Below are 24,548 nucleotides of genomic sequence, written 5' to 3'. Positions count from 1 at the left end.
AATATAGTAATTACTGGGAAGAGGAACAGTAAACAGCAGGATGCCAAAGGACAAGACCATAAAGACATTTACAGTAAAAAAATACTATAACATGCATCGGAATGATGATAATTTACAGAGTATGAAGAAAGGTAGCAAACATTTCACCTTTTCTGGGGGCAGATTGACTCTTACATACTCCACATATAACACTTATATAAGGTAAATTAGAATCTGGGAAGGCAGATAGGTTCCAGATGGACTGGCAATAAACCAGTCTGAGAAAAAAAGTTCTATGATAAGTTCTGTGTTTTGATGAAGTTGTGAACTCCTATCTGAGCAAGCTTTTATCTCCTGGCTACTTGAACAATGATCTGTAGACTGGAGGAGATGTTAAAGGAAAAAAAGTATTGTTTGCAGTAGCAACACTGATAGATTTCTAGTCGGATTACCTTCTCAAACAAATATGCACCCCATACACCGCATAAGCTAATCTGTTAACCCCTGTCTGTCCTCTGTGTATCCTGTACAGCTCTCCTTCCCACTCTCCACTACTTCCTCACCACATAACACAAACGTCTCTCTATTGTACTTCATTCACTGTTCTACCTGTTCATCCTATCTGTCACTACAGCTTAAACTAACATTCAGTAACTCTTTAAATAGAGCTGTATATACCACAATTTTAGACTGATTCCTACTGTGGCAGACAGTCTCCTATGTTATGGGGTTTTTAGATGCTGGATATTGTATTAGATTACGTCTATGCTAGGCAGATTCCTGTAATGCCGTTGCAATGTTTTTGTATGCACAGCAGTGTATTTGCACTCACCTGTCAGTATAAACTGCTCCTTTGTCTACTTCTGCTTTATATTCACTTTTTCAAGGTAAGCTAGAAAATGGTCCACCTGGATCAGTGCTTCCCTCCGCAACAATGTTAAATAAAGTAATAAAATACTACATCATGCATCGGAATGATGGTAATTTACAGAGTATGAAGAAAGGTTGCAAAAAAGAGTAAAATCCCATGATTGGAGGAACTCCCTGGTCAACCTCAGTATGAAGCTGAGATCCCTCATAAAATCCTCCAAAGCTAGTTACGAAAACAAAATTGCCACTGATTCTAAAGACAACCAAAAGGCATTCTATAGCTAAGTCAAGAATCTCAATGGCAACACTCAGATCTGCTCTGAGTTACAGCACAATGGCGCTAAATATACAGAACCAACTGATATTGCCAACATCCTGGCAGATAGGTTCAGTGCTAACTTTACCCCCCTCTCACCCCCTAAAGGGCCCATTTCTTTACCGGAAGAATGCAAAGTTCCTGTAATCACGGCTGCACAGGTAAAAAACACACTCTCCAAACCCAAGAACACAGCATCCATGGGACCTGACAACATCCCAGGCTGCACTCTACACAAACTGCAGAATGAACTGGCACCCCACCTAAGTACCATATTCAATCATAGCCTCACCTCAGGCTTTGTACCCACTGAATGGTGCACAGCGATGGTTATTCCACTCCACAAAGGGGGAGCCACCACGGACCCTGGGAACTACCACCCCATTAGCCTAACGAGCCTGGTCTGCAAGACCATGGAACATATCATCATGGATCTTATACACAAAGACATTGGTGATCTCCAAACTCTGGACCCCACCCAGTTCGGGTTTGTAAAAGGCAGATAATGTCTCCTAGACCCGATAGACTTCTTTAAAGCAGTCACCAAAGCCGTAGACGAGGGTAAGGTGGTTCACACAGCCTATCTAGATCTCGCCAAGGCTTTTGACACCATGCCCCACTCTAGAATTATAAATAAACACACTAAACTAGATATAAATCCTTATGTCACAAGATGGGTTGCCAATTGGCTCACTGACAGAACCCACACTGTGAAAGTAGCAGACTCCAAATCTGACTTCAGACCAGTGACAAGTGGAGTACCACAGGGTTCAGTCCTGGGTCCTCTCCTGTTTGGTATCTACTTTTCTGAAGTACAGGCAAACACAGAAGATCTTTGGCTAATGAAGTTCACAGATGACTGCAAACTAGGAGCCATAATCGAAACTCCTAACGATGTGGACATCCTACAAAAGGGCCTCACCGAGACAGATGCCTGGTGTCAAAGCCATGGCCTCAAGCTCACTGCCAAAAAGTGCATTGTCATCCCCTTTGGTAAAAACTCTGTACCCATGAGCTGCCACATAGGTGGTAGTCTACTTAACATGAAAGTGTGATAAGAGACCTTGGGACACAGGTGGACAGTAGTTTCTAATTTGATAATCACATCGCCACAGTAGTCTGGAAATCCTTCTATGTGGCACACCTCATCACAAAAGGTTTCTCATCCAGGAAAAAAGAGGTCATTGTTCCCCTCTGCTCATCACTCATTAGACCCATTATAGAGTACAACGCCCTATTTGGTATGTACCTCACAAGACATCTACAACAACTGGAAAGGCTGCAGAAATACCTTACAAAGAAGACTACCGGCCTCAAACAGATGGCCTATGCAGACCGTCTCAAAAAACTCCAGCTTTACTCCGTCGAATATCACCTACTCAGAGGCGATCTCTGCCTAACATACAAAGCTATGTCAAACCCAGAACTGATGGACATGCTCCACTTAAAGAAATCCCAATCCCTCCGAGCTACATGCTCTAGGGACCTAAACCTTGTCACCACAATAAACAGAACATGCTGGAGGGATATATTCCAGTCCCACAGACTTCCCATACTCTGGAACAAACTACCTATCTATATCAAACAAAGCTCCTCATTAGCATTCTTCAAGAAAAATCTTGAGGATTAGATGGGAAATAGGAAGTTCACCTCGGGGATCACCTCTGTGTCTCTGCTTGACACGGGCAGAGGAAAATAATTTTCTTGGGTGGCGAAAGCCACAGTACCATTTTGGCTACGTTTATATAGGCCCTAGGGCCAATAGCTTAGTACCTACCTATGAACCTAAAATAAGCCCTGGCATATAAATCCATTTTTTGACAACAAACATTTTACAGATGTTAGAGACACTATGTGACTCACCCTCAAATTCCAAAATTAAATAAAAAGGTGAAATTTGCTTGGCAAAGAAGGCATATTTCCCCACAGTGCTTGTTATAGTTCACTTAAGAGTTTTTATGCATATAATTAAATGGTGCTGTATAAAAATAGTATTTATTTGTTTATTTATCTATTTTACAGGTCAGTGAACTGTACTTAGGCACTTTTTCAGTCATGGTATAATTACAGTAAGTATAAATAGACTAGCACATGAAAAATTAAACAATAACAGTGTTGGTTTAGCTTCACAATATGGAACAGGTATAGTATAATGCTGTTAATATAGAAACACAAATATGGAAGGAAAAACTTGAGAGGAGGGGGATATACAGAAAATATGTCATGCAGCCTGATTTGATTAGGCTGGAAGATCAGCTATACTGGACTTGTAATAGAAAATACACTGGTGGAGTGATTTAAAGAATGATATACAAAAATAAGGAGGCAGGCAAAGAATCACCTGATCTCAGAGTTCTTGTACTGCATTTAAATGAAATCAGTTGGCCCAAGATGGCGAAGCAGAGTTTCTTCATTTATAGAGCAGTATGCAGAACAGGTCGCTCTGCTGGTAATGGGTACCCACTGACCCAGTTTTATTAACACTGAGACACTGGTGCTGTCTTCTGCGTGCAGTGATTATATATCTGCACATTTACTTCTGCATAAGTCTGCGGTCTTTGTCATGGATGGAGGAAGTAGTAGTACACAGGAGGGTGTACTCAAGGCTTGGGACTGAGTCTTTTCCTTATAATTTACTTAACCCATTTTCCCATGATGCTTCATATGGTTTAGCAGGTATGCAGCAGGCCATAGACTTTGCTCCCTAGTCTGTGAAAATTAGAGACGAGTCCAGTCACATATCCAGATGTCTTTAAGTCTACATTTTGTTCTGGTTGACTGCCAATTAGAATAGAGATACTCCACATTCCTTTCTACATGGTAAGTAACTTCTGGGTGTCAGAAAGCATTGTTTTAGGCTTTTTGTTTTAGAAAAACTGAAGTTTTAGCTCATCAATTGATAGGCAGAATTGATCTAGCCTGTTAATAGGAAACTGCTCAGTGTACAAATCGCCATATTGTTTGCATAAAGAAGCATGATGTAAATGCCATGTTCTATGGTAAATGAGTTAGTGTACAATGTAAAAGGCAAGGGTACAAGTAGGAATCTTTTTGATTTTATTAAGTAATGTGGACTCTGCCTCCCTTCATATGTTACACAGCAGTACCTATGTTGGAGATTCCCAGCCATTTCAGCATGGAGAGGTTCAGTCTAATGAGACACACCTTCTTGAGTAGAAGAGCATGATCCACTGAGTCAAAGACCTTTGAAAACTCAATAAAGGAGGAGCCTGTATATTGCCCTTCTTCCACAATTATATACAGACTATGAATGAAATCCACGGCCACTCCACACCACAAGCTGAAAAATCCAGCACTGTCCAAGATGGAATAATTCAAAGGCAGGACAACGAAGTAATCCACAGCCACGAAAATTTTATTACATCTTGGACAGTGCTGGATTTTTCAGTATATACAGACTATGAGGTGAGGGCTACTAGTATAGTATCTGTACAGCAGGCTTTCCTGAAGCCACAGGCTTCAAAATGTAACCTCAATTAGATGCCAGCTACATTTTGCAATGTTTTGTCAAATTATGTCAGCAGACTGATTCATCTACTGTATTCCTGCTGGACAATTCAGGAATTGATGTGATGGCTGGCATTGTCTAAAACTCTGGGATAATGCCTGAAGAGAAAAAGATGTTGATAATGTTTTATTGAAATAGTAATAAAGGTGTTGTACGAACTAAGAAGTTTGGGACACAGGCATTCGGATCCTACTTGCTGGTACATAGTAGCATACAAGTTAGTGATTTACTTTGATCAGTAATATTTTTGAGAAATACAAGTTGGTAGAGAATCTGAGAAGGGTTCTGGCTCTTACTGAAATAAGATGCAAAGTGCTGTACCAAGATCTCGGCTGGTATTTGAGAGCAGTAACTGGGAACTGTTTGCCTTAGTACTGTCTTGAAAATATCTGGATCTTCCTCCAAGTCTCTCTCTCCAGACAGAAACCCTAAGGATGCCAGACAGAGATAATTAACATTGCATGAAATGCCTTTTGTAATACTGGTAAGACTTTTGCACAGATTTTATTTTAGGTCAGTACTGCTCACAGTCTGATTGCTGTGAGGCTCTTTTGTACTGCAACCATGCTGCTTTGTGAGAGACAAAAGCTTGCAATGATAACAAGTTGTTAAGGAATTACTGTGAAGCACCACTGCAGTCAGTATGGGAAATGAAAAAAAACAGCAAACTGTGGGTCAGCCAACACGGTCACCAGATAAAAAGCACAATAAAAATACAGCAAGTTTGAGGTTAGCGCTTTCACAGGGTTGCCGCTTCTTCAGACCAGACAAGAAAAAAATACAAAAGTTACATCAATTATAAAGTAAAATCAAACCAATCAACAAAAACAAGTAATAAAACAATACAAAACAACCAATCCTGACTTCTTCTTCTGGCTTTTCCTGGTTCGGGGTTGCCACAGCGGATCACCTATCTGCTCATGATGGCAGTAGAGTTTTATGGTGTCAAGTTGCCAGCCCAGCGCCCAACCTTCCACGGAAGGCACACACATGCACACACTCACACCTAGGGCCAATTTTGAGTGTCCAAACCACCTACAGCATGTCTTTGGGAAGTGGGAGGAAACCGGAGTACCCAGAGGAAACCCACATGACCACAAGGAGGACATACAGACTCCACACAGAAGGCACCCCAGCCGAGGACTGAACCAGAGAACTTCTTGCTGTGAGTCAACAATGCTAACCGCTGCACCACTGTGGCTGCCCAACAACCAATCCTGACTACTGCCTCATTATTAAGGCAGGTTTAAGAGGAATACCAGAATTAAGTCCTGGTGGTTTGTGTGCTTGAAGGGAAACAATCCATTTTTAACTCAGTCATTTCAATATAATTATTTAGGTCACCTCTTCTAATACTAGGGGGGATCAACTGCAGGACTCTGAAACTAAATACAGTATGTCCTGGAAAAGATAGTGTATGACACTCTAATGCATTGGTTGAAACACTATTGCATATACACCCCAGATGCTCAAGGATGTGTTCCCTAAATTGGCATGTGGTCTTACACTCATAGAAAGAGTCACAGGAACAACATGTAGCCAAATATACCAAATTACTACTCCTGCATGTGGCTAAAAACCTGGGTGTAAAAATCCATCCAGAAACAGGATGAATAAACTGAACATCAAAAGCAATTGAGGGACAAGCCCTGCAACTATTGCATAGAGAAGTGCCTCTCCTATCAGATACTATAGATGTAGAACATCTTGGTCCATACCATAATAATCTTTTAATAGATATGTTGTTCCTAAATGTAAAGGAAGGCCGTTCACCAACTACAGAATTGATCTTCTCATCAGCTAATAAAACCAGCCAATTCTTCCTGATTACATTGAAAAACTGTTGAATATTGCTAGAATATGTAAAAAGAAACTTGGGTGGTCCACTGGCCGTCTAAACTGCTTATGTTGATGACCATAGGGTCTTGCTGAAAAATATGGTGCACCTCTATCACTCCTGTGGCAAATGGTCTCAGAATGTGTAGTAACAACACATTCACATGGATACCCCAAGTGCATCCAAGGTGTCATCAAAAATACCCTCCTCAGTGGAGAGTCTAGAGACCCTCAGGGAGTGACCCTTAAGTATATATGAGAAAATATAGAGGGGGTGCATACTGGAGCGATGCAACATTCCATTTTTCCAACAGGGTTTCCTATACATCTTGGTCTCCAAACCTCCAGTGTCACTCTTAAAAATAGTTACATCTAAAAAAATCAACAGATGTCATTGAATGAGTTTGCATAAAACTAAGGAAACCAGATGTACTCTCTAGATAAGAGACAAATTGGGATAGTCCATGTACCCTACCTGTCCAAAGAAAAAAGACATCATCCACAAATCTAACATAATGTCTAACCAGACTACCAAAAGGATTGTTATTGTGTATATGTCCATACTCTCATTGCTCCAACACCAAATTGGCATAACTGTTGGTGCAAGGGGTACCCATGGCCACTCCTAATCTTTGTAGAAAATATTGACCTTCAAACAAAAATACATTGTTACTCAAGATTAAATCTAATACTGTACAAATCACTGTAATCATACCATGCATATAACTATTGTGATGAGTCAAAAACATTTTGATAGAATCAATTCCTAATGAATTAGGAATGACCGTGAATAACGTCTTAATATCAAGTGTCACCAACAAACAGCCAGAAGCACCAAGTCCAGTTATTGAGACAAACAATGTGGAGAGAAAATGTGGAGTGTCCTTAAGGACAGAAGGAGCCTTGGATAACCAAGGTTTACGTTTACCTTTCACAAAAACTGAAAGTGGTTCAGTAACCCATCCGCGTCCTGAAACAATAGGGCTCAGCGGTGGACGATATAAAGTCTTGTGAATTTTAGGGACACCATGTGTCACAGGAATGAGAGGACGCTCAACTGAGAGAAAATCATATACACTTGCATCAAGTAGCCCACACATAAGGAAATCATATAGATCATTCTGTGTAACTCTTATGCATCTATCAACATCCTTAGAACATATCTTTAACTAAGTAGAAGAGTCAGCAAGCATAGTTGCCAAATAATCTCTTCTATTCAAAATAACTACAGCTCCACCTTTGTCAGCAGGTCTTATGCTAATAGAAGTTTCTGCCTTTGACTTCTTCTTTAGAAGCCTTTGTTAGACTGTGTGAGTCTGACATGTTTGCAATGTTTTATTCTGCTGGACAATGACTTTATAACTTAACTAGAACTGAGTCAAGGAAGCCCTGCAACAGCTGTGGCAACCCCGCAAAAGCTCTAACCTCAACAAACTTGCTGTATTTTTATTGTGGTTGTTATCTGGTGGCCGTGTTGGCTGACCCACAGTTTGTTGTTTTTTTATGTTTTTGTTATGGGTCTGCCTTTAGTAGTTGGTTTGCTTTTGTTGATTTAGTATGGGAAATGACACATGACCGGTCAGTGTAGAGCAGCATGCGTGATGTGTCTTTAAGAGGCATAACAAGTGATGAATGCGCATATATAAGTAATGGGCACATGCTGTACCCAGTGCCATACCTTGTGTCATTTTGAAAGTGCAGCCAGAGAGTGAGCATGTGAGAATGAATGCAGTTAGTTGCATATAAGTTACCCAAGTTAAAGTTAATAAGCTATAATAGTGATGTGTTTGTACATAATAAAGCTGGTTGAACAGAACCCGCAAAGACTCGTTTATTACATCCTGACTAGAAGAGCAACAGTCAGGGCCCACAAGTTTTTACCATAGATAAGATTCAGTTTCCAGCTGAAATGATCTGCAGGAGAATATGCATTTGTTCAGTCAATTGGTTACATTCATCAGTGGGTAGTACAGTAAACACACATTGATTAAGAGTATAGAAAGGAGTTGTTGCAAGCTTTCATAAAAGGTTAAAGTATGATATGATCTAATTAAGTGAAACTACCCAGGGCCAGAACAATTACATAACCAAGAACTATGTTAGTGGGGCTGGAGATTTTTGAAATTTTTGTTTTTAGTAGTCCTAACATCCACAAGGATGGTATTCCATGCTTTTGCAACAGACATGGAAAATAAGAAGTCCTCAGAGCTATTGTTGCGTTTGCCTATGTCAGACAGTGCTTTATTGGTGGATCTTAATAGGCGTTTCTTAAAATAGATATTAAGTAGACCTTGAAGAGCAGGACCTCTACTGGGATAATATAGAATTTGGTGGACTATTGTAAGCTGGGTATATATGAGCAGGCTGGGTAATTCTAGCCAGGATAGTTACTTGATTGCTATGCAGTGATGTGTCCTGAAGGGTGGAGTCAGAAGCAAACCTAACTATTTTATTGCAGCAGGTGTTTAGTTTGTTAAAGTCTGCTTTGTTTAGGTTGATGAGTATGGGGGAAGCATAGAGGAATATAGACAGTAGGTGGGTTCTTGCAATGGTTGCTGTACTTCCATTAGTGAGGTACTTTTTGCATCTACATAGGGTTTCAAGTTTTTTATGGACTTTCCTTATTGTCTGTACAATATGCATATCAAATTTCATGTTGTGATCTATGATAACCCCTAGCAGTTTGGGGTGTTAGACAGATGTGACTGGGGTGTTATTGGCTGAGAATATTGTGACTGTTGGTAAGGGGTTTAAAGCTCTAGTGGGATAGAATATCATTAGCTGTGTTTTACTGGGGTTAAGTATTTAAGAGTTGGCTAACCAGATTTCAACAGCGGTAAAGGACTCTTGCGTCAATTCCTGGTGTTGAGGGAGTGATGGGAAGCAGCAGATTAGAGTGGAGTCATCAGCGTACTGGACTATAGTGGAGTGCCAAGTAGCTTTGTTGAGTTGGTTGGTGAATATGTAGAAAAAAGAGGTCCAGGAATGGATGACAGGTAGGAGGGGCGATAAGGAGTTTTGCCAATTTACTGCTTGTTGGCAGTTGGTTGGGTAGTCTCGAAACCACACTTAGTATGGAGTGGCTGAGATCGGAGATAGTAGAAAGGAGCTTGGGATGGGAGATAGTATTGAATGCCTTGGAGAGATCTAAGAATATAGTGGATACCAGGGGAGGCTCATGCTACAGGACTGCAGGACTGCTGACCCCCACCTGTAGAAAAGAAAGAAGAAAATCCCCCCGCCTGTAGAAAAGAAAGAAGAAAATGTAAAAAAAAAAAAAAAAATCCCAAGTCCCGGAACTCCACGCATGCACGCATGGAGTTCCTGGTACTCACAGAACTCCAGATTGCTGTGTTAGGCAGTCCGGATACAGGAGAAAGGCATCTCTGCCCTGAAGCCCCAGAGGTCTGTGCGGTCATCACTGCACAGAAGAGAAGGAAACGGGACTGCGTCATCTGCAGGCTAGAGCTTTCAGCCTATTCTTGCAGAGCCAGCCTCCAGCCAATTCTCGCAGAGCCGGAAACCAGCCATTAGCTTACGCGGGCGGGCTGAGACTACAGAGGAGCTTGCTTTCATGTGGAATGGCTGGATTATTAGTGTGGAATGGAGGAAAAATGCTTTCAGGGGAACGACTGGATTATTGCTGCAGTGTGGAACTGAAGACTGGATCAGGTAGTGGTGTGTGTGTGTGTGTGTGTGTGTGTGTGTGTGTGTGTGTGTGTGTGTGTGTGTGTATGTGTGTGTAAAATGCCCCAGTTGCTATATATTGGTGGTTAGAGAGAACACATGGTGGTGGGTATAGAATACTCAGGCTTGGGCCTGAATTCCCTACCCACCACCATTTGTAAAAAAAATTTGCAATTGTTTGCCTCATATTTGTTCTGTTCCTCATAAAATCTGTGGTTTCTGTGTGTTTGTTTTTCCTTGCAAAGTCAGTAGTGCTGTGGTGCACTGGTAGCATTGTTGCCTGACAGCTACAGGTTCTCTTGTTTGATTCTTGGCTGGGGTGCCTTCAGTGTGGAGTCTGCATGTCCTCCCATCTTATAAAGAACGTGTGTGGAGTGTTTCTCCCTGCTCTGCTGAAAATTGGCTTTTGTTCCAAGTTAGACTTGCCTGGTTAACAAATGTTAAATAAAAATAACAGGCATCTGAATTTCAGACTTCATATTCTTCAGAAAGTACATGGTAACACCAAACCTTTTATTCTAGCAAATTTCTAAGTTTATAACCTGGATACTTAAAATTTGTCCCTATTTTTGGGACTGTATCCCCCCACTATTGGCTTTGTTCAGGTGTTTTGTGGTAAGATATTGACAGCTATGGTGAGAATTGAATTCACTAAATGGTAGCCATTTAAGTTTCAGTATTCCTCTTTTACAAAACAAATGATTTGGCATAGTGGTATGTTGCTCTGACTGTTTTGTACAGGGTCCCTTGGATTCAAGCCTTGGCAGTGAAATGTATGGTGGAAACACGGCATTTTATTCTAGCAACTTTCCAACATTATACAAGTAATGTTTAAAATGTGTCCCTGATTTTTGAGGCTTTTGTCCCCTCCCCCCCATAAGTGTTGGCTTTTTCCAGATTTCTTGTGCTGTAAAGTTCAGAGATACAGCTGAGTGTCGAGTAGATTTTACAAGGAGCTTAGAGCTGCAGGGGAACAAAAGTTTAGTGCTGCTTATGCTGAGTCTGCTTGCATTGTTAATAGCACAGCAGGTAGTGTACTTGCTTTTGATGCAGAAGGCTGTAGGTTCTACTCCCACAGTAGGTAGATGCATTGCTGATACTATACTGTGTTGTAAAGGGGGTGGATGCTGCAGTCCTTTTTGGCGAAGATATATAGTAACTATGAACCTGTTATCAGTTTGCCATCCATTCCCTATTGCAATATTACTAGCTTATCATTTTTTAATGCAACATAGGCAATTTATTCCTCAAGGGCAACAGGCACTTTATTTGTAGATGAAACAATGACATATAAAGTTGTTTGCTAGCAGCAACCTATTCCTTAGTTACAGTTCTCTTTAATGTGGAATTATTTAGATGACTTTTACTTCTTCAGAGATTGTGCATATTTACTGATACTGGTGGACTGCAGAAGTTTGAGTAGACTTTTTTATGATGGAAATGTTCTGAATTGGGCAGTTTTGTCATTAATGGTGCATGCATTTATTTACTGGAAAAATGTTTGAAACAATAAATTTAAAATGCCCTCTAACAACTGTACTGTATTATACAAGAAATATAATTTAATACAGTCAGGAAGGTGTATCAAAGAGCACGTTTATGTTTCGTGTTCAAGGGGCCTATGATTTGAAAATAGCCCAAAGTTAATCTTTATCTGCCACTGGCAAAATGTATTTTCTTTGAATGTGGGTTTCAATGCTGTTTCAATGAATGTGAGTTTCAAGGGCAGAGAAGTTTTAATGCTGTCTTTTCATTGTGAAACTGCATTGCTTTGTTTAGAATATATCTATTAGTTTGTGCTGTAAAATGCAAAATAAAACTGTTGAATGAAATCCAAATCATCGCAGAAGTAAAGCAGTATGCACATTACAGTGTTTATGGTAAATGGGGCAAAATAACCAAGGAATGGGACATTGGAATGACTGCAGGGGGGAGTTTCCATTCAACCATGATTTTGTGAGAGGGGGAAGGGCAGCAAACTCAAAGACGGCCCCTGCTGAACTATACCTCTCAACTGTCCAGATTTTTGCAGAATGTATAGATTTTTGTTTCTTATTTTTGGTTTGTTCCTCATAAAATTTGTGGTTTTCTGGCAAATCATTTAGAAATGAAGTCACTAAATAATGACAGACATTGAGTTTCAGAAGTCATAACCTTCAGAAAAATGCATGCTAAAGCAAGACCTGTCATTCTATTAACCGTCAAGTTTATACAAGAGCAATTTTTAGTACTGTTTGTATGTTCCTCCAATATATTTGGCCTTGCCTAGATTTCCTGCATTAAGAGGTTGAGACGTACGTGCAAATAAATCACTTTATAGAATTAGGAATATCCAAACGTCTCAACTGTCCCCAATTTTGGCTCAAAATGTTGCTTTCCCCCTAATACTCCCTCTGCAAAATGGCAATTTTGGAAGAAAACGTGGAGGGTTTACAATTATAAATAGCTGTAATGATCAGAGTTATAGATTACTTTTATTTCAGAAATGCATGTAGATGCTATTATTTTGTCAACTGCTCAAGTTAACAGTACTGATATTAAAAAGGTGTCCCTTCTTTGACAGGTTCCCCAGCTGTATTGTGTGACAATTTTATATTTTTGCATCACATTTTTGGTCTGTTTTTCATAACATTGTGGTTTTCTGGCAAATTAGTGGCAAATCATTAAAGTTTGAAGTTAGAAAATAATGGCAGACATTTGAGTTTCAGATTTCATACCCTTCAGAAAATTCATACTAGTGCAAGACCTACTACTTTCTAAGTTTATAAGAGCAATATTTAAAAATTGTCCTTATTTTTGGGCCTGTGTCCCACTTCTATGTATGGCTTTGTCCAGATTTTTTGCTCTGAGGTTGTGAGGTTTGAGTGTCAGAGCCATCACTGTCAGCCAGAGACATTTCAAATTGTGACATACTTGTTTCACCCCACTCCCCATTGTAGTGGCTCTGGATGTGTCCAAGCAAGGCAAGGAGCAGTTATGCAGTGTAAGTGTGCAGAGTATTCCCCCTTCCAAGGTAGACCACAAGTACGACCGTGGCTTTTCATCTGTCCTTGATTTTGCAGAAGGTTCTGGTTTTCTGTCATATTTTTATACTGTTGATTTATGCTTCTTATTATTCAGAAAATGCATGCTGTCGCAGTGCCCTGTTGCTCTTTGTTTAAGTAGCAATGCTTTAATTACCATCAGATAAGCTTGCCAGAGATTGTAAGATGCAAGTAAGCTTTGATAAGCATACTGTTAAAGAATTATCAACATTGAAAACCTTTTCGTTGTTGCCATGCAGAGAGTATTTAATAACTAGATAACGTATAAGCCTTAGGTATTGAAATGCACATGACAGTATTTGTAATAAAGGACAGGATTACAGTATTTTCAGAAGCTCATTACATTTGTTAGAGACTTGCAGTCATCTTTGCAGGCTTTACCCGTAAACTAAACAGAATGCCAATCTATCATGTGTGGTCCATAACTTGTGCAGGAATCCTTTAAGCAGTTTATCTTGAGCTTGTTTCTTGTTTGCTGTTCATTTTTTACATTGATCATGTCTTCCCCATGAAAAAAGTAGATAGTTGTTGTCAGGTAGCAGGTCTTTTTTGGATAAGAAACATTTTTACAAGTGGGGGTATCACACAGAGATTGCTACTTTCAGCATGTTACTTGGTAATTTTATAAAGCTGAATATAAATTATAATTAGAACTGCAGTGCAAGGAGAAGTGGTTTGAGTTGACTGCTGCTTCTTTTATTTTTTATACTTGATTTTGACTGGCATTCCATTAATGCATTTAAAAAGTAATTTTTTTTCATGCATCACAACCTTTGTGTTTACATCTAGATATTAAGTAAGTTATGCACCCAATGCATTGAAATATTTTTTTCTTCTACACTTCATTTTGTCTTGATTGGACTTTCGTAATGATGGTTTGACACCCAGGGCAGCGTATTTAATTAAAATTCCAGTTGTTGTGGTTTTGAGCATAGCCATGCCCCTTTCTAGTTGGCCACACCCCTTCCAATTGGCCCCACCCATTCAGCTCTCTCCTGCAGCCTCCCTTTAATTTGAAGTTACCAGCCGCCACTGGTGGATACTAGGCAACCATTGCTTTGATGCTGGTGTTGGTAACGCTAATAAGAGCTGTAGTAGTACTGTGATTGGGATGGAATCCATGCTGGGTGTTGGCTAGCAGTATTAGTGAGGAGATACTGCATTATTTGGTAATGTATACATTTTTCGAGGATTTTAGATAAGGGGATAGAATGGCAATTGGACGGTAATTAGTTCCACAGAGTTAGTCTTTTGTGGAGTGGTATTATATGCAAAATTTTCCACAAAGAAAGAAAGTGTTGTGATAAAGAGAGGTTAATGAGCTTGGAGACTGGGTAAGAGATGGCTTTGGCTGGGATCTTTAGATATTCTGTAGGTAATCTGTCAGTGGCCAGGGTTGTTGGTTTAAGCCTATTTAGGTATTTATATATTGTGCTAGTTGGGACAGGTTGTAAGGAGAACAGGTTTTGGTCTGCTGGTATGGAAGATAGGTTTGGATGTGAAGTAGGAGAACTACATTGGTGAGGGCTAGGATGGATTTGATGAAGTTTTCATTGAATTGGGTGGCAATACTATTGGTGGTGATGTCAATATTTGGGGGTGGAGTACTGGTCTTTCCTGGTTGTAGGATTTTATTAATGGCAGCCCAGAATTTATGTGGTTATTTTTGTGTTTGGTTTGAATGCCTATATAGTGGTTCCTTTTGTCTGTCTTAATTTGTTTTTTGGCTTTGTTCCTTATTGCCTGGTATGCCTGTCTATTAGTTTGAGTTTTATTTTGATGCCACGAGTCCCATGCTTTATCTCTTTGTTTTAGTAGTAGATAGGTATCTCTGGTTAGCCGGGGGCACAATTTTAGATATAGCTATGAAAAACTCTCGAGTATGAAGTGAAGAAGCACCAAGCACTACATATCTTCAAAATAAGGCTGTTCAATGTCATGAATTGTAGCCACATAAAGCTTATACTGAAACAATGCACTACAACTTTATATTAGTTGTACTGCCTCATATTATACATAACAAAAGACATGATGGATGTTCACCTGCTATACAATCAGAACCTACCATTTTAGTGCTTGCCAGGTGTATACAATAGCTTGAAGGTTCTATTAAAGTTTTTGTAAGGATGTCATATCACCTGTTTTACTATTTGGTAGGGTATTCACTTTAGTGATGATGTATTTTCTTATGTTTGGAATTCCATTCTCCTTACAGTTTTGATTGCATGCTGCTATTTGATATTATATTTTTGTTCTTTTGTTGTGAAACTGTATACTTACATTTGATTACTTGTTTGTTGCATCATTTCTCAACAGGTCTCATCTACAAGTTGGTCCTATGGACCAAACCAATTACCAAAGTGAATACATAAATAAAATAGTATGTATAGTGATAAGACTGTATTGCAAATTATCCTTAGTTTAGTTAAGTGAATATATGGATAGTTTGACAATGCCATGACAAGTAGGATACATTACTTCATGTAACAGACAGCAGACGTATATAAGCAAACAGTATAATATGAGAACATGTTTCTGATTATATACTATGTTAGTTCTAAATACATGTGGGTCAGTGGGCAAGCCAGTGCACTTACTTCCTGAAGCACCTCGGTACTGGGCAAACCATTTCACAATCAGAGCCACAGCAATATCAGGGAAGACAAGGCCCTTGCAATGGGTGCCAGCTTGTAAGGGAGCACTGAATGAAGTTTTCATATAACACACAGACACACACACACACACACACACACACACACACACACACACACACACACACACACACACACACACACACACACACACACACACAGATTTTTTATTTTTATATAACATTTTATATATATATATATATATATATATATATATATATATATATATATATAGTTGGGTGGGGGTTGTTTTCATTAAAAATAGTTGTTAGTAATTAACTATTTTCATAGGATCTCCACGATAATACAGCTTTCACTTATGCTAGTTATGGTAATGAGATCTGGCCACCACTAGAGTGTAATGCCATTGTCATAACACCTTTAAATCATATCAATGCACTCCATCAGATCACAGTAAAACAGCTCTTGCATTTCTGGATTAAGGCATATTATAAGCTGTATCCAAAGACAGTCACTCACTTCAAATCTGTAGTTGAAGAAGTTTGCAGATGTGTAAGGCTGAAAACGCTTCACAGCTACATGTATTCACCAGGTTACTGTGTCTGGATCAGGGCTTGCGGCTGAAGGTTTAATCCATTAATATCTTCCGGTTCTTCTCCTTTCATGTGTTGTCTAAGGGCTTCAACTGGCACTTCTCGTATTCCCTTGGAGGTACTAGCTTCCAGGAAAAAAATGCCAATTTGTAATGGTGAAGAAGTTAAGAAGTTCTTCATTTAATACAACTCTGTTTTTTGTAAAGGAGTCTGTTTTCAACACCCCCCACCCCAGTATCTCTTTACACTACACCCAAAAAGCAGAATCTCATGAAGAAGACACAAAGACACTGGAACCCAGAAGTGATGTACTACAGCAATAACCGATGACGTGGGTGTAATTTATCGAAAATTTACCCATGGTTGGTGTGGTTTAATCACGAGGGTGAAGGATGAGTGATTAAAGCCAACCATGGGTAAATCTTCAATATACCACATCACAGAGGTGGTTATTACTATTACACAATTACATTATTTAAGAAGAAAATTATTTACGTTTCTTAAATAGTGTCTTTGTATAACAGCACTGTGGTGTTTTTCTGCATTGTTTCCCGATTCTGCTGCTATGTTGATTTACTGTGCATGCATGTGGGACTTCTGTTCCCATGTGCAGTACATCAGTGCTTTGGAAAGCAAGCAACAGAGATAGGAAGATATCTGTTGCTTATGTATTTAGTTTTTTATGGGGAAAAGAAATGAAAGCTTCAACTTACAGACAGTTTAGAGGTATGAGAGTCAGGAAAAATACAAGAATAATCAGGTATGTTTCTTTAGTTTTGTACAACGTACATGATTTTTGTTATATTTTCTCTGTTCTTGTAAGTACCTCTAAACTGTCTGGAGGTTACAGCTTTTTTCTTTTTTTAAGAAATGGGGACTAATTAAAGGAGGGACGGGTAATGTTACTCTTTTGCATTGTCTGAAGGAATGAAAGTCTGAAACTTAAATACATGTCATTATTTAGTGACTTCATTCCTCAGTGATTTGTTGGAAAACCACAAATTTTATGAGGAACAAAGTCACTAAATAATGGCACACATTTCAGTTTTAGACTTTCTTTCCATGCCAACAGATAAAAAAAGTCTGGCCACTCAATGATACTTTAGCGTCTGAACTTTTACCGTTGGCATATTGTCGATTTACAATGGGTACTCTAGTTGGGCTGACCAATCAGTGTGTTTTTGAATGTTAATGGCCAGTCATTGTACAATACCTTTTATTGGACTAACACAGGTTTTGCAATTACTCAAGCTTTCAAGCTGGCATGAGGCTTTAGTCAGGTGTTATAAGTACTGATTTTAAATAGTGTATTTCAGGTCTTGTTGAGATGATTTCTGGTAATACAGCAATTATTTATAAAATCTAGATAATCAAAATAAATCCTTGGTGGGTAGGAAGGATATGGAAAACACACCCTTCTGTTACAGAAAAATATGGAGAGTGAAGAGCTAAGTATCAAAGCAGGACATCTGAACAAGGGAATGTGTCCTACAAAGAAAAAGATTGGGGCTATCAACTACCAGTGAGATTCATCTGATAGTGCTGTGTTAGATTTCCATTTACAGACTTTGTGACTCTCAGCAAATCACTTAACTATATCGAGTTCCTAAGTTAGTCTTAGACTGAGGGTTTTATTTGATCCAGGTAAGTCCAGTATACTACAGTCTTATCAGTTCTTACAGGCAGTCCCTGAGATGTGTGTGTGTGTGTGTGTGTGTGTGTGTGTGTGTGTGTGTGTGTGTGTGTGTGTGTGTGTGTGCGTGTGTGTGTGTGTGTGTATGTATGTGTGTGTGTGTGTGTGTGTGTGTGTGTGTGTGTGTGTGTGTGTGTGTGTGTGTGTGTGTGTGTGTGTGTGTGTGTATGTATGTGTGTGTGTGTGTGTGTGTGTGTGTGTGTGTGTGTGTGTGTGTGTGTGTGTGTGTGTGTGTGTATCCGTAGCATGCCAGCAGTTTAAGATGTAGGGGACACCCTTAGGTCCAATGACTTCAAAAATTAGCTAATATATATATATATTAACAGTTTAATCACAGTAAGAATGTCAGCAGCCCTGTATTAAATACTGCAAATATGTATATCAAACAAGGAGATGTCCGTGAGCAAAAATCACAGTGTGATGCTTAACCCATTGCAGCTGGGATATGAGAACAGCAGTCATGTACAAAATTAACACAGAATTATCTGGTTTTGTTTCTCAGGTGTTGAAAATATTTCTCTGTTCTTCAAAAATGTAAAGTTTGTCCTAACTGCATAAAACTGAAATCATGCTGCAGTTGTTTGTCAAACTCTCTCTCTTTCTGTCTGTCTACTTATTTATTTATCTATCATTTTTATTTGGGTAGGTGGAATGGTAGATGACCATTTTTAGCCAACACCTATGCCATACAATTTTCCAACAATCATACATATATAAATATACAAATATCAGTAAAAGAGGTAGCTTAGAGACAGCTGGGTACATGTGTGTATTAAATAAGAATACATAGTTTACATGTATTACACAATAAGGCATGAAAGGTGTACCAAAAACAATGGAGTATTTCTTTTAGATTAAATGTTATGTCACATTTGTCTGAGTGATTTGTAGTATTCTACTTGTATACCTGTATGTGTGTGTGTGTGTGTGTGTATGTGTGGGCGTGTGTGTGTGTCTGCATGTGCGTGTGTGTGTGTCTGTGTAGGTGGAAATGGGTTCATAGGGAAATACTAGGCAAGCAGTCTACAGACTATTCCATGCCCAGCCAATAACCAGATAGTGATCAAAGGTCAGCTCCTAGTAGCTAAACTAATTACACAACCTTCCTTTTACAGTGCCAGAAGCCACAACCACTCTGCCCTCCCACCTCAATGTCGCCAGAACTAAATTTTATTGCACATATCACTGCTTCTCCATACTGGGAGCAAAACTCTGGGAGAGAATTTCCCCATGAATAAAAGACACCTCACCTTACCTAAAATTTAAGATTTAACCAAAGGCCCACCTCCTCTCATTAGCCAAATTTCATTGCCTCTCTTCCAAACATATCAGCTCAACTCAGCTAATCACTCTTTCTCCTACTAGTAACACTCTTATGGTTCCTCATTTGCCATGTTCTACTGCACCAATCTCCACTTCTCACTCACATAATCTTTTACTTAAGACAAGTTCTCCTTCCAACTCCTCAAGCTCTAACCCAACCTGTAATTATCACATAGACACTTCACCTTCAGTTTTCTTGATTTATTGTAACTAATGCATGTTACAAATGTATATAGTCTTTCCATTTTTATTAGCTGACAATGGCAGTTTTCAGATGTGTATTTCCATGATATCATTTGGCTTTCTTTGTATTCCCAGACTGACACTGAACGTAGTCACTTGTAATCAGTACTCTGCTCTGGTAAATGCATTTCATATAAACAAACAACTATTTCTCTTTGTACTTCTGTCTTTCCTTCCTTCTTCGTGCTTTCCATTTCGGTCCTTGTTCCGTGCATACCAGAAGATCTTCCTTCAGCATGTGCATGCCTTGGAATGAACACATGCAGACTACCACATGTTGCCACTGTGCCTTAAGAATGGGCACGTACATAAATGCATATTGCCAAGGCAGCAGTTACAGCCTGATCACACAAGCTGTGCCCTACTACATGACAAATCAACTGCCAATATTGGCAGCTAAGACAAGACTTCAGTGGTATCAGGCATCAACGCAAATGAAGATAATGTTTCCTCAGCATATCAAGAGAATGTCCAGGTCATGTATCACAATTTTATTGTCCCATTTCCTTCTGCTTTGCCCTATTCTTCCATTAAAACTCCGTGTTGATGAGCAAGAGCTGAGATATGGTGCATTATTTCTGCAGACCACTACTGCTTGGCATGCCTTGTTCACTGTTCTTTGATACATGCCTTCTTATCACAGCTGCATCCTATGGCATGCCTTTTAGTTCATATCCTGCAGCTGTCATTTATCGAATTATACTGTAAAACCTTTGCTGTATGCCTTGCGGTAGGCTAATAACATGAGGAAGGGGATGCTTTTGGGCCTCTTAGATAATAATGATTGCAATTTGAAAGGCATTCATGCATGACATATGCTGCTTACTGTTTGCACTCCTACATCTTTCCAAGAGTAACCTTTACTTGGAAATAATGTGTACTTTCTGTAATCTTTATTGTAACATTTCTAGAAATGTATAAACAGAAAACGAGCATGTAAAATGAAGGCATACACTAAAATAAGGAAATATGCTGGAGGGGATTTGATACTTACATCTTTCTTATACAGTATAACTAGACAAACAGATGCATAAAGGGCAATACCACTAAACAGCTGATTTCAGCATCAAGAAATGAAGCCTTGGTTACAAGCAACTTCACAGGAATTGTGAGGCAGGAACCTTAACTCGAGCAACAATCTTACGCAGCACTTTAAGCTGTTTTTTTCTCCCATAAATATGCAAACAGAAATCTTTGGAACAGGTTTTCTATTCACATTAAGCAGAGCCCTTACCAGTGCCTATGTCTTTTATGGACTGAGGCAATTTGCGAGACACTCAATGCACAGGCACAAATCCATCCCATTCTCTTGCCCCTAAATTGGGTTATATTGCCTAGGCTTGTATGGGCCCTCAAGCCATTAGCCCAGTAATCTCCTATGAACCTATGAATAAAAGTATGAGCATATTTACATGACCACATGTACATAAGTAGTAATAAAACGCATAGGTGCAGCAGCCAAAGTATTTATCATTTCAAGAAGCAGACAGCAAGAAACAAAAATTATGACAGTATGACAAAAGTGAAAATTTACTCTAATGTTTTGCAGACATTGCAGTACTCCTGTGTGGACAGGAACCAGGGTTGCCAGATGTCTCTATTTGAGCGGGACTGTCTGGGGATGAGCAGCCCAATCCTGAGTCCCGCACTGCTGGTTAAAATCCCGGCGAAACAGCCTCCGCTTTGCGATTTATGACTGGCCCGTATGCCAGCATACGAGCCAATCATAAATCACAAAACAGAGGCACTTCTGTTCAATGTGGAACAGCAGGCTGTTCTGTATTGAACAGCAGAGGCTCTGCTGTGTGAATTTTTGATTGGCTCGTATACTGGAAAAAAATCGCAAAGTGGAGCCACTTCTGCTTAATGCGGAAGTGCCTGCTGTTCCATACAAACGAAAGACCTTTTTTTTTGTTTTGGTCTTCACCCTGGCACGAACAACTACATAGTGTTACTTTCATTTTAATGGGCCTCTTCCTTCTGCTTCTCATGTTTCATCAAGGAACATCTAACTTCAACAGGTTTCTGTTATCCACACACCTCAATGGGTTTTAGTAGTCTGCAAAATGAAACGTGTGCACCTGTGAAAAACTGATTGTAAGGCATATGCACCTTCCTTTAAAATTAAAAAAAATACGAGTCTCCCATAAGGAAATGAAAACCATGTTTCCATTAACATTTGAAGCTCCTTTTGTGGTATAGTTTGGGAATGTTGAGCACTTCTTCCTTGACATTTGTGACTAAGGTTATGCTAAGAATTCAACATGCTTGTTAAAACAAAGCAGCAGTGCTCTTGTGAAAGCTGTGGTTGAAAAACAAGTATTTAAAACGGTGTTGATTTCTGATTCGCTGCAGATGCCTCAATACTTGCGCAGAATGTCTTTATTAACAAGTTGTTTTGAATGTATGAAAAAGGAACAGCCCGAGAGGACTGGATCTCTGGGGAAATGCAGTCTCTTTTACTGTAACATTTCCCTCCAGCCTTGTGGCTTTGTTTTCTGAATTGCTAAACAACAGTCACAGTCCAATAGCAGTGGCTGGTTTGGCAGCACAAATTACTCGCTAATATGCTTATTCTGAGAATAAGAACAAAAGGTTACATAAAACAGAGGTAAATGCCCAAACCTTTTTACTTTTCTTCTGTACAAAGCCTAATGTTAGTAAAAGCCCCACAGCATATATATTTAGTGATCTAATTTGACTTGGCACAACTTGTGCTCCAGCGTTAATGACAGCAGTATAAGTGAATATAAAAATACACAGGCATACATGTAAAACTAAAGCAAAATAATTTTTACACTTACTTCAGTACTGACTGCTTCTGATGAAGGGTTGATAAGGACCACTGTCTCCAGGACATCACTGCGGTGATGCAGAATCTTCTGACCTAGAAATGCAAGGAAAAATTAAGCTTAGCAAACTATGCACAGTTCATCTTGTCGAAATAAGTCCTGTACACTCTTGTGGATCAGAAGCAGACATAATGTGGACATTCCTTTTACATAACTGTCAGCAGATTTAGCACACTCCAACTAATGACATAGGTCTACTACAGCTTCTTCTGCTATGTTCACCTTACTAGAAGTTGACAGAATCTGAACGTAGCTGACTATAATTGTAATGATAGAATGGTGGCTATGCCATCACACAAGCCATTAAGTGTCTGTTAGCTGCCAGCTCTATAGACTTAATACCCAAAGGATAGGTGCACAAAAAGTACCATAAAATAAAATGCATTGATTATTATCAGGTGAGAACTCCCTTTCCCTTACAGTGCTGTTGCTTGCCCATTGACAAGCTTCTCTCATAGGACTTTTACTGATAGTGCCAAACGCTATCACAAAATGGCCCTGCTTTGTATTTCACTGACTCTAGTTGAAACATTTGTATTTTCTGCTATGTTATGTAGTACGGGACCAGGAAAGTGTAGTTCTGTGAGCTACAGGCAGATAGAAACCAGCTCAAATTCAGTACTACTGACCATTCCACAGTCTGAGGGAAAGGTACCTGTTCAACTGTTAAGAACTGCAAAATCTTCCCATTTCTGTCTGGACTGCCATCTAAAAGATGATGACCAAATACATCTCGCTTGATGCCTACCTTAAGTATTCAGTTTAAAAAAAAAACATTACTATTTCCTATCCCCTATGCCCCTTCATTTGCCCTGGCTGTATGCCCTGAGCAGAGCTGAATTATATATAGATTTTACATTAGGAGGGAAAGCATTCTTTACTTTTGGGCTGGTTGCCAGGTGTTTCAGCCTAGAAAAGATGCCAGATGACATCACTATGCTTGATTGAGTTCAGTCCCCTGTGGAGCCATAGGAATAACACTTGAAAGCAGATAGCTGCTTCATCTTAAGCAGTGACGGCTGCATATTAGCTTTACTGCCTGCAGCATCTTATCTTGTTAAAGTAAGGAAGGCAACCAGCAGTGGGAAGAGATGATTGACAAATTATAAATGACAAAAATAATTAAAAAAAATACCCAAGCAGTAAAAAGATTGCATTGTATATTCTTAACATCTTAGAACAGCATGAAACCTTTGTGGTTCATAATTATTCCATTTTGCTTTGAGATGAAAACATAGATGTTGAGGTAAAAATGAAACAGGATTCCAGCCCTTGGAAACAAATACAGAAGTAGTGAGAGTGCATATTAGTATATTGGAATATATATATTTTTAGCCTATTTCACTAGATTATATGATGTTTGTTAAAACTTTTATGCACAGCTATTTCCTTTAATGCTTGCACAAAATACATTTTTTGTAATTTGGGCTTACATTAACTGTAACAGTTTGAACTCACCACATTATGTGCACACTGTCTTACTACAAGACCTTTCCAACTACAAATTGTCTGGTACAAGAAAACAAATTCAGAAAGGTTTGAAAAAAGTGAGTACCTCCAGCCATTAACAAAGGAGAATAATGCAAATGTAATAAGGCATCTCTGCTCTGCTTTCTTTGAATTCATAATGGTAATGCACCTGTCCTTGACTGAATTTTAGGTGCTGGGAAACTCTTGAAATCGCATGGAATGGTTTGAAGAAAATCACTTAATACATAATTAAGTGAAGACCGCTTATCATCTGACTTGACTGCAAGGTTAATATGTGCAGTGAAAAACTATAACATCACACCAAATTCAGCTTTGCAATTATAAGCATTCTGTTATGATAAATTATTTATACTATAATAAATGGAACCATTACAAAAATGCACCTTTTCTCCACTAATTCATGTAAACCGACATCCTATTTCCGTGCAACTAAATCTGACATTTTTTTATATACACTTTGTTGGCTGGGTTAATCCCACT

The 24,548-nt window shown here is 39.2% G+C and overlaps 1 protein-coding gene across 1 annotated transcript in view; it reads right to left on the bottom strand.

Moving 5' to 3' along the window:
* Positions 1 to 24,548, bottom strand: part of MAP1B (microtubule associated protein 1B) — a 689,412-nt gene that overhangs the window by 204,662 nt on the left and 460,202 nt on the right. The window contains exon 3 of the mRNA XM_044063932.1: positions 22,530 to 22,612. Within this exon, the coding sequence (XP_043919867.1) occupies positions 22,530 to 22,612 (83 nt within the window). The remainder of the gene's footprint in view (positions 1 to 22,529; positions 22,613 to 24,548) is intronic.

The sequence above is a fragment of the Protopterus annectens genome, chromosome 2.part2 (genome assembly GCF_019279795.1).
Source record: "Protopterus annectens isolate FY-2018-M chromosome 2.part2, PAN1.0, whole genome shotgun sequence".
NCBI lineage: Eukaryota > Metazoa > Chordata > Ceratodontiformes > Protopteridae > Protopterus > Protopterus annectens.
This window is presented reverse-complemented; position numbering and strand designations above follow the sequence as displayed.